This window comes from Haliotis cracherodii, unplaced genomic scaffold (genome assembly GCF_022045235.1).
Source record: "Haliotis cracherodii isolate W230 unplaced genomic scaffold, xgHalCrac1.p SCAF_2, whole genome shotgun sequence".
NCBI lineage: Eukaryota > Metazoa > Mollusca > Gastropoda > Lepetellida > Haliotidae > Haliotis > Haliotis cracherodii.
Genome location: NW_027266275.1, coordinates 6,893,986 through 6,905,546, shown reverse-complemented (window position 1 = coordinate 6,905,546; position 11,561 = coordinate 6,893,986). Strand labels below are relative to the sequence as shown.

At 41.4% G+C, this 11,561-nt stretch overlaps 1 protein-coding gene across 1 annotated transcript; it reads left to right on the top strand.

Moving 5' to 3' along the window:
• The first annotated feature begins 206 nt into the window (after window positions 1-206).
• On the top strand, window positions 207-6,117 carry LOC139468452 (lengsin-like). The gene is made up of 2 exons (XM_071250418.1): window positions 207-336; window positions 4,991-6,117. Exons 1-2 carry the CDS (start codon window positions 207-209, stop codon window positions 6,115-6,117), a joined length of 1,257 nt encoding a protein of 418 aa, XP_071106519.1.
• The last annotated feature ends 5,444 nt before the right edge of the window (window positions 6,118-11,561 follow it).

Sequence of the window (11,561 nt, the reverse complement as noted above, 5' to 3'; positions counted from 1 at the left end):
ATCCATAAACAAATTAAATAAATGAAACTCGTTTTGGTAAACAGAAAAAATGCTGTATGAATTACGGGCTGCAACTGTTTATAATATCAGTAACCAGATCCCATGGAGTATGTCATGTGAGCACAACATAAATTGCCCAGGGTCTAGGCATCAGAGCACAAAGTGGGAGGAGGTTTGCCGTCTACTTCAGGTAAAATCCACCGACCATGTCAGACATTGACAAGTACGACTATGTTCGCTTTTCTGTGGGAGACATTCATGGACGATCCAGAGGAAGAGTGATTCCTGCAAGACACGTGAAGAGGTTTCTGGAGACAGGCATAACTCTATATGGAGGTACGTTTACATATGTTTCATATTTCTCAACTTTCTGTGGCTCTGTCGTTCTGGGGGTAATACTATGATGTTTGGTGTTTTTGGAGATGCACAATTGACTTGATTTTGCATGTGTTTTTGACAGGTGCCATCGGTGGGGCAGGATACACTTACCTTTTCGCGAACACCTGGTGTCATCACTATTTGTGATTCATAAATACATGCTCATGATATAATCGGAATCGTACAATGGACTCAGCTTTTAGAAGAAATTTCTTATCACTATGGAAAGGGTTTTGTCACTTTTATTTCCATATACAGCTAATTTAGTCTACAACATACTGCAATACTTACAAGTATGTTCTTAACAACAGTGAATCAAGTAATCATCTGCAAATGTACATTGAATTCTAAAACAGTTTCCTTCTTTTTGGCAATGGTTGAAACACCACTTTTTATTTAACATTTCATTTCATCAAACACATATGATATTCATTTCAATAGGCTTCATAATAGATATCGGAATAGTATAAGCAAAATGTCAGTCTTCTAGTCAATCGGAGACGACGATGTTGCGCTGTCAATAGCTGTCCTCAAAATGGTCTAAAAGCCCTGATTCCATGAGCCCTGAGTCTCCTGGCCACTGTCTGTCGACTAACCCTGTGACCTAAGGCATTTGTCGCCGATAACGTCACTATCAGGAAGCGATTTCGGAGGTGCAAGGTACGCAAGTACCGGTCATCATGGGGCGTGGTCACCCTGGGTCTGCCTGTTCTTGGCCTGTGAGCGGTCCGCCCTGTCTGTATGTAACGTTGCATCAAGTTGGTAACGGCAACACGGGAGCAACCGAAGGTTCGTGCAATATGGGCGTGGGTGGCTCCCATCTGTACCATACCCAAGGCTCGTTCACGATGTTCGACTGTGAGTCGTGGCATTTCTTTAGTGTTTTTTTATCACTGTGGATGTCTGACTTGCCGTTGCAATCGTTTTATACCCTTACCCGCACGTGCATTTGCAGTAGTCCGTGGTGCATGTGTTTTTCACCTTTTCGCGTGTTATCTCGCAAACACGTAACAGACGATTAACATTTTCTGCATACACTATTGTTGTATTAAGGTAATGTGTTTTAGATAGACTTCATCAAAAAAAAATTATACTTCATCTGAAATTTATATTTTCAGTTGGTAAAGTTTCTTTTGGACGTCAGTTTATTATTTAAATTTAATGGAAAGAAATATTTTACTAAGCCTTGCATTTCTTTGCATTTCTTTTAGAAGTTGGAGTACAAAGTAAGGATAAGATGAACAACTTCTTTATTACAATTAGGAGCGACGTTTCGGTGTAGGTTCTAACACCGTTGTCAAGCAAGCACGTGTTCATCCATATATCTTATCCTTGCTTACATTTTACTTGCAGTTGAGCTTTTCAATCAAGGCCAGGTGTGACACTATGACACGCTGAAGCGCGATTCTCCCCCATCCCGTGGCCATTAAAAAGACCTTGCACACGTCGTGGCGTCAACCACAACGTCGTGGATCATTGTTCCTGATACTCATAACTGGATTGTCTGGTCTAGACGCGATTGTTTACAAGCCGCCGTCGTATGATTTGTATGTTTGTTGTTTAACGCCGCACTCAGCAATATTGTCGAGTCTGGACCAGACAATCCAGTGTTTGATATCATGAGCATTGACTTTCAGTGATCTATTAACACAGCTTCCATTACTATTTCCATTTTACACCCAATGGACTCTGTTTCAGCAGATAATCGAGACTGGTTATTCTCTGGCGTTCCGAATTTACAGCTGACTGATGTTTATTTTACCACCGAATGCAAAATGCAAAATGTCGACCCTTTAACAAAGTATTAATGTGAAATCTGCTGATATGAAAAGAATATAACATTCCAGTTTTCAACAGTTATGATAAGCATATTTATTTTAATTTTTTTTGCTAATAAATAGTAAATTTTGTTTATGATGGTCATTAAAGTCCATCTAGTTATTATAATGATAAGTGACAAAAAACAGTTTAAATGTACATAATAATGTGAACAATACTAACACCTTCGTTACAAGGATGAATGCTTGAAGGAAGACGTGCGTGTGTGTTATAGTCTACAAAAATATGCCTAAAACAAGAGTGTATCAAACTCATTGTACATAATAATGTACTCACCGGTGGCACTTGCCACAAACACAAGCAAAGGCAAGTCAATCGTTTACCTGAAATAACACAGCAATATATGGTACAAGTCCAAATAGGGATTTGCATCGGACATCATTTTTGTCAAATTAGGACATGTCCTCCACATGGCCTCCATAAAACTTTATAACTAATCATAGGTTTTGCATATGTTGTATGTATGTTAACCAAATCCTATGAATGAGTTAAAATTTAACGTCACATCGACAATATTTTAGCCATGTCATGACGTCAGTTTTGTTGTTGCGTGTATAAGAGTATCGGATGTCAAAGTTTTGTTATGGTATCTTACCATAGTAGCCAGTAGTCAGAATGATACTGCAGTCGTCGGTCCCGTACGTCTCTTCTTTCAGTAGAGATGTTTTCATGATTCTGGAATCGTTTTTTGTCGCTTAATGTTAACGTACACGTATGTTCAGTAAAAAACACCTTTTGTTTCCGATTAAACGAGCGATGTACTCAGGCATATAGCCATACTACAGAACGGCGTAATGACATCACAGTCACAGTGTGACGTCAGTGTCATGAAAAACGTTTGACCAGGTAGCGTCAATTTATACATGCTATTATGAACAAGGTAGCGTTTTTAGATCATCAAGTGACGTCAATTTAGACATGCTATTATGAACCCTTCTTTGAAGACACACATCGCGTAACATATTTTCTTGCGGGTAACGACTGCGGCAGGTAAAGGATACTACCGGCGGTGTATCTCGGGCTGCTGTGCTCAGTGCTACATGATTTAGGCTGTGTGTCGTGTATTGTTACCGGTTACCTTGAGTTGTTTATTAAATACGAGGGGCGTTCAATAAGTTTTGCAACTTCAGTATAAGACCAAGTCGCAGAATATCTTTTGCACTTTTATTTTTCAATATGATCTCCATTCACCTCAATACACTTATTCCATTTGTCGGGGGCACGGGTGGCCCAGTCGTCTAAGGCGCCGCGATTCGCTGTGCAGAGTTGCGTCCCTTGGACACGCCAGAAACCTATGATTGTGGGTTCGAATCCCGGTTCGCCCCGATTATGTTTCTAGGTTTGTCAGCACCATACCCGTGCTCGTGGGTTTCACCGAAGTGGTAAACGTCTGAGACCTGCATCACTTTGGGCTTTCCTCCCACATTAAGCTGACACGCCGTGATATAACTGGAATAATGTTAAAAGCGGCGTTAAACCCAACTCACTCACTCACTATTCCATTTGTCCTTCAAGCTTTTAATACCACATTTATAGAAATCCGCAGATTGGCCCTCTAACCACGCCTGAGTGGTTGCCTTTATGTTCTCGTCATCCTGAAAGCGTCTTCCACGTAGGGCAGATTTCATTTGCCGGAACAGGAAATAGTCACTGGGGGCTAAATCTGGGCTGTAGGGTAGGTGATTTAACTGTTCGAATCCACATTCACATAGCGCGGCCTGTGCAATTCTCGACTTGTGAACTGGAGCGTTGTCATGCAAAAGTAGAATACCACGTGTTAACATCCCACTGCGTTTCTGGCAAATAGATTTTCGCAATTCTTTCATTAAATTAGCATAATACTGTCCATTGATTGTAGATTTTGGTGGCATGTAATCAATCAGTAATATGCCTCTTGCATCCCCCAAAATGGTGGCCATTACCTTGCTAGCCGATGGTTGAGTGCGAAACTTCATCGGAGACGGAGAATTGGGGTGCTTCCATTGCATGGATTCGAATTTAGTTTCTGGGTCCCAGGGGTGGATCCATGTTTTATCACCTGTCACGAGACCAGAAAGAAATCCGGCTTCATCAGTAGTATAGAGAACCAGGAGGTCTCGACAGCTTTCAATTATCTGATGGCGATCTTGAGCTCAGAGTTTTCTAGGCAGCCATCTTGCAGATACCTTGGACATACCAAGATGCTTATGAATAATGGTTCCAACTTGGAACGTGTTATGACACGTGTCAACCTGATGTTATGACTAGTGTCACACTGGCCACAAGTTGACATTGTTTGTGTAAACACAAATGCCCAAGTTGCAAAGCTTATTGAACGCCCCTCGTATATACATGTAGGTCTATGTTTGCGTCATGTATGTTTTTTATATGTTTGTTTTAGACACGAAACGTTAACATAATGCGACGTTACCTTATAAACACATTATAGACGGCATGTGTGCTAACAGTGGAGGGGTGTAATGTATTAATTCCAGAAATAACACGCTGAACAGACACTGGACACACAGAGTCTGGACCAGACAATCCAGTGATGGACACCATGAGCATCGATCCACGCAACTGGGATTCAATGGCATGCATCAACCAAGTCAGCGAGCCTGACCACCCGATTACGTTGGTCGCCTCTGACGAGAAGCATGGGTTGCTGAAGACCAATTCTACCCCGGATCTTCACGGGCTTAGTGAATGAGTGAGTGGGTCAGTGAGTGAGTGAGTAGAGTTTATAACACCATGACATAATTATCAAGGATCAACTTCCGCTTTATCGTTACAGGTTTCTTGTCATTTGATCTAAAGAATGAAGACGTCCCCATATCCATAGACGACCCAGACTCCAAACGAATTCCTAAAGCGTTTGCCGTAGCTGATCTTAGTACTCTCTATGCTGTACCATGGGCCAGCGAGAACGGGGTGAAGGTTGCTGACGTCATCTGTGAAAGTTACTGGCTGAAGGATAGGACCAAACAACTGGCATGTCCACGATACGTTGCTACACAACAACTACAGAAGCTAGCAGACCACGGATTCAGCTTCTTCTCTGGTTTTGAATTGGAATTTCTGCTGATGAAACCAGGTCAAAAATCGTCTCGGCGATGTGATCTGATGAATCAACGCCTTGTAACGAAGCACAGCGATTTTCTGTTTGACCTTGAGAAACAGATGTACCTTGCGGGCGTTGACATTGAAAATATTCATGCTGAATTTGAAGCGAGCACCTTTGAAGCTGTCCTGAGGCCATCATACGGGATTACAAGCGCAGAATCCTGCTTCAAGTTCAAGACCGGAATTTTGGAAATAGCTGATAAGAAAGATCGCATGGTCAGCTTTCAGTCCAAACATAGCGAGGGGGAGATAGGAATGCATTTTAACCATTCTCTCTGGTCAGTCACCGAGGGTATCAACGTCTTCCATGACCCTGGTAGTCGGAATGGTCTCAGTCCGTTAGGTCACCATTGGTTGGCTGGAATTTTGAAACATTCAAAAGCACTGACTGCTCTATGGTGTCCAACAAGCAACTGCTTTGATCGTTTGCACAAACCGAACCTACCAGGGCTTATCTTCTGGAGCACTGATGATCGAGCGGCTTGTGTGAAACTAAAGTCTTCGGAAACTGGCACTTATCTGGAACATCGCATTCCCAGTGGGATGAGCAACCCCTACATCACTCTGGCGGCAACCATAGCTGCAGGTCTTGATGGGATTGTGAAGAAGCTGGAATGTCCTCCTGTGGACGAATTCTCGACACCAAATGCTCTTCCTCACACTCTGTCAGAGGCGATAGATGACCTTGAAACTGATGCGGATATGGTGCACAGTTTGGGTGAGGAATTTGTTGAATGGTTTGTCCGCACACTCAAGAGCGACATTAACCCATTTAATTTGAAGAACGGATACAATTAGACGTAATGACGGAACCTGAGTTACCCCAGTAAAAATGAAATATCTAGATACTACTTAACCTCTGCATACGTGTATGTATCAGTAATCATTATACTACGTGGGAACCTAATTAAGGTATGAAACCATGGGATATTTAACACATTTACGTCACGTCACCCCATCTTCCCGACGCAATGGTGTTAACTGACTTTATAGGTCCAGTTTCCACCCTTGCCGAACTTGGCTGGAAATTTTGGGCTCGAATTTGATTGGATTATGCATAGATTCGTTAGTCCAGCCAATATATAACTCCATAATTCCAGCCTAGTTCGGCAGGGTGGAAACAGGACTTTTATACTCGGTTAGCTCACTTGCCTTGAGAAGATGACATAACCCAATATGCAGTAAAATCTATACCCTTTATTAAGTTTTGGAACGTGTCCAAACTATTAGCACAGGCAAGAGATTGTTATTATATTCGTTTGCATTGAAACCTGAAAGGTCCCTGCGTGTGGTCTCTCTCTCTCTATATTTTCAGCCAGCTACTCCTCACTTCTTTTTCCGACAAATGAGATTTATAAAAAGTCACTTTTGAAAAGAGCCTTTCAAATTTGTTTTCAATTGTCACAAAACCGTAAACCACATGGTCATGAGAAGCAAATAAAACATCTGCATTGGACAGATATTGAATTACAGGTTCTTTTGTGGTAGTCGCTATCCTTTGGATACATGTTTTTTAACGTAATAAATCCATTATCCCACCCACAGACATGCACAGTGAATAGTTCAGACACTCAAAGTGTATAATCTTCCGAAAATCACTATTTGTGGCTCATGGTAAGAGATACTGAAATACGATAGTCAAGCAACGGGCAATGCCTTCAACACAGTTTCCTTGAAGAGTATTGAAAAAGTACATCAACTGCCCTTGAAGCTATTTTGTCAGAGTGACATATCACGATTAAATTTATGTCGCTAATCGGGTTTTCGCTGTTGTATAGTTAACATTGACTGGCCAGGGTTAACCCTTAGGGGTTTCGAGTATCCACCTGTCTGAAACAGACGACTAAAACGGGGAATCGAAGGTGTTGTGGCTGGAATGATTGTGTGTCAGCGTACTCCGGTGGTTTGTGTCCTTGTTCATTGTCTTGCTGGAATACTGTTGACTTCGGCTTAAAACAACATTCACTCAGACACTGGCACAGAGCCTACAAACCTACAGTTGCCCATCCCCGCACCCTCACCCACTTCACACCTTCCGAGATTCCTAATATGGTATTTATTTACGAGTTATTTCTTTTTCGTTTTGCTTGGTTGGTTATAAGAGACCCATGAGGTGACAATCTCCATTACATGATTACCTGGCATTTTTGCTTGTCGGGACTGGTAAATATAACGCAGGAAAACATGTGCGTCGATTGCAGCTCATGTTACGCTGTGAAACGTCTGAGGTTATTATTGCTGACGCCTTATTCTCGTGACATGGGTCGCAGCGCTTTGACGTCAGAGGGTATTGCCTTATCAAAGAAAAGAAACAAGATGTGTTTTCACATTTGTGGGTTTGAGAAAAATTGAGACTTCAATTTGAAACCGTCTGGAAACACATGGAACTGATACTTAAACACGTGTTAGTTTGGTGCCAGTTAAAACTCGATTTGGGTTGTTGTTTTTATGAGAATATTTGAGGCCTCTCATTTCGTTCACCGTCTTGTTCTCAATTACTGCAACTATACATACTAATTTCTAATTAAATAAACAGTGCACTTGATCGAGATGAAATGAAATAACAAATAATGCAATTATAATATCAACATGCAGCATGATGATTTGCATAATTGGTTTTTTGGCATATGTTATGTTCGCGAACACCTGGTGTCATCACTAGCGATAGTCACTCAGAAACACATGCTCATGATAAAGTCGGAATCGTACAATCGACTTATATTAATCTGATGTAATAAACGGTTCCCAACTATAAAAACGATGTAGAATAGTGTGAATCTGTCGTTCCTGGGTGTCGTAAATGTATCAGGATGTTTATACTAACATATTAACACCCCTTACTATTCCCTTGTATTTGGTACGTTTATAGACATAATTGTTGATCTGTGAAGACTGCTGAGTTGTTTTGAACAAACTGTGTCGATGCACTGTCGATACGTGACATCAAGGGTCTTCTACGTATCTACGACTACCCCGCTCACAAGCGTTCGAGGCGGTGGGGTTGCCATGGTTACAGCAGTCGCCCGTCACACCTTAGGTTCATTGACCACGTGTGAGAAATTCATTACTTATGTCCCCCGTTGTGCCACTGCTCGAACATTGCTGACAGCGGCGTACTCACTCCATCACAAGATTTATGTTTCAATTAGTCGTAGGGATACGTCGTGGTTTTGCAACCAAGGTCGTCTGGTAAAATGGCGTTACAACACGAGTAGTCAAGGTCACACTCCCGGTAGATGGCGCATTTGCCATGCCACAGAGCATTTTCTGGCCAGACTTATTTCAGCTGCGTATCACAGTGAGCGCTTTGGTCATCTCCACGTAACCTATATACTATACAATGCTTTATACTATACCTTTGATATCAAATTGTAATCAATAAGGATTTCATGATAGCGCATATTTTCTGAAAGGTAACGTCAATATTTCACTCGACTGAAATACTTCTTCACATCGCCACTTTTCAATTTGTTTTCAGACTAAGATCAGTTAGGAAATACATGACGTTTTTCCTTTTTTATTGTGCACCCATAAAAGCAGCATGTTGAAATTCGGAAATACCCAAAGGGTTTCGAGACAACGGGTTCAAATACAACATTTTTTCTTGTGTTAAATAACGTGTTTGTTTCATCTTGTATATGACTCGAAGAGATCAATATATTATGTGACTACAAACATCCTCTATCTGTATTCAGTACACCATGACAAGATGCCATGACATGAAATGATAGATACTTCATACTCTGTGCGAATATAAACGAGTTTTTTCACCTTTGTTACTGTGTTTTCGGAATTTTGCAAACGTCTGTTACCTCTTTTATGTACATATATCCCCAAGCCTGAGATGAAGGTACGTATATTACCTGAAAGAAATATTTACTGTATGTTATAGGATAACAGGTAGATGACGATCTGAAATGGCATCGACTGTCCTGTCTGCTTTAGTGTATGCGGTATGTCTCAGTCATGCATTGGTGTCATTTTGTTGGAGACAGGACGCAGCATTATTGCAAAATGTGGGTCAGCTGATATGCAGTGCCACCTTGAGTTGTCGAAAAGGAACTTGAAACATATTACACTCACTCGATTAATCGAGTCTTTATACTGTTTATATTCTTGTAAACTGAAAACTAGGTGCTGGGGAAAAATAAACTATAATCATTAACTTACCAACTTGTGTTTTTTGTTGTTGGAGGTATATGTGTGTGCGTCTCTCTCTCTCTCTCTCTCTCTCTCTCTCTCTCTCTCTCTCTCTCTCTCTCTCTCTCTCTCTCTCTCTCTCTCTTTTCAGGGCGGTCCGGTAGCCTAGTACTTAAAGCGTTCGCTCGTCACGCCGAAGACACGGGTTCGATTCCCGACATGGGTACAATGTGTGAAGCCCATTTCTGGTGTCCCCCGCCGTGATATTGCTGGAATATTGCTAAATGCGGTGTAAAACCATACTCTCTCTCTCTCTCTCTCTCTCTCTCTCTCTCTCTCTCTCTCTCTCTCTCTCTCTCTCTCTCTCTCTCTCTCTCTCTCGCACCGTGACATAGTTGATGGCATGCCAGCGTGTGGCGCGGACCGTTGATTATGATATCAATCACTGGTTTGTCTGATCCAGACTTGATTGATGTGATGAGATTACACTGGACTCTTTTGTTTCTAGTTCGGGTGGGTGAATTAGTGGAAGGGAATTGGCTAGAGACTATAATGAAGCAGCCTGGTCAGTCAATTTTTCCTTCAATCCTCGAAAAAGAAATCACCCGAAAATGTTTCCACTTCCAACATTACGCTATGGTAGATGACCGCCTCTGTGGTCTAGTGGTAGAGCGTCCGCCCGGAGAGCGGCCGCGTCACACCAAAAGACGTCAATAGATACTTGTTATCCTGTCTGGCGCTCGGCATTCAGGGGATCAAAGCCCTTTTCACATCACCTAAGAAACTTGACAATTCAGTGTATTGCTCTGTATAAGGGTTTAAGAAGGGGTAGGGTGCTATGGGTAATATTTTTTGCTAATTAATCAGTGAGATGGTTCATTAATGATGTCCAAGATAGACCATTAAAACTTATGTTTGAGGAAGATATTCTATTCGTAGAGTATTAAAAGAAAGTCAAGAAATAATATCCCGGACGGTGTATGAGTCAACAAGGACCCTTTCCTAGTCGCCTGGCGATCGGGTGGGCAGGCTCAGAGGCTTGCTTAAATGCGTGTCATCGTTCACCGATGGCGTGGACAGTTGCTATGATATTGATCACTGGATTGTCTGGTCCAGACTCGATTATTTAAAGGCCACCGTCATTTATGAATGGCTAAATGCGACGTTAAAAAAATCAAACACACAACATATTATGCAAAACCTGTACGATAGGAGATGCCTTTAAACTTCAAATTGTTAAGTTTGCACGAGTTTATGTTGTAGGAGAAGACGGATATTGTACAAAGAGTCAATTCATTTTTTCCCCTGAAAATACAAATATTTAACCATTGCAGTAAGCACCATCTGCAATCTTCAAATTCCCGGGGTTACCCCAACCTCATAAATAAACAGAAACATGCCGGTACCTAAAACTTCCGTGCTATAAAGAAATTCAGCAGCTAGAGTGCTACCAAACTATGGAATATGTACACAGTTTAAATAGAAATAGCCACACAAATCGCAAACGACGACACAATCACCATCTGTGTGATTTACTGTTTGGGTCCATTGAAAATGTATCGGGTTCTTATCACCACGATGGGGATTTGTAGCTTGTTTGTAGCTTGTGTGGCTGTTTCTGTTTAAAGTGTGAACGTATTCAATATAATCTTAGCTCTTTGCTTTGGTAGGCTTGGTTTTGTTTTCGACTAAATATATCTGTTTGAACGGAAAAGAAAATGCAATAAATAGACCCCATTCGTCACCACTCGCCCCTTTCCGTAACCTGCAAGAAGATATTCGGCTTGTCCCGGAATAACACGAGTTGGTCACGAATGGAATAGACCCAAGTACTGTAAGGGACCGTATAATACATACTATCTTCTTTTGATAGAAGATACGTGTTATGTTATTGTTATACATTTTTGTATTACTTACCTTTGACTACTCATTATATTTAATACCTACTGCCATACAACTGTCATTAAATGGTGTTGACAAGATCCCGTGTGAAACAGAATTTAAAGATCCCTTCTTAACATAAAACTACCCCTTGAGTATTGGATAATCGCCTCCATTGTCGCGAGATCGGTTGAAGGGAAGTAACTCCAATCAAACCACCT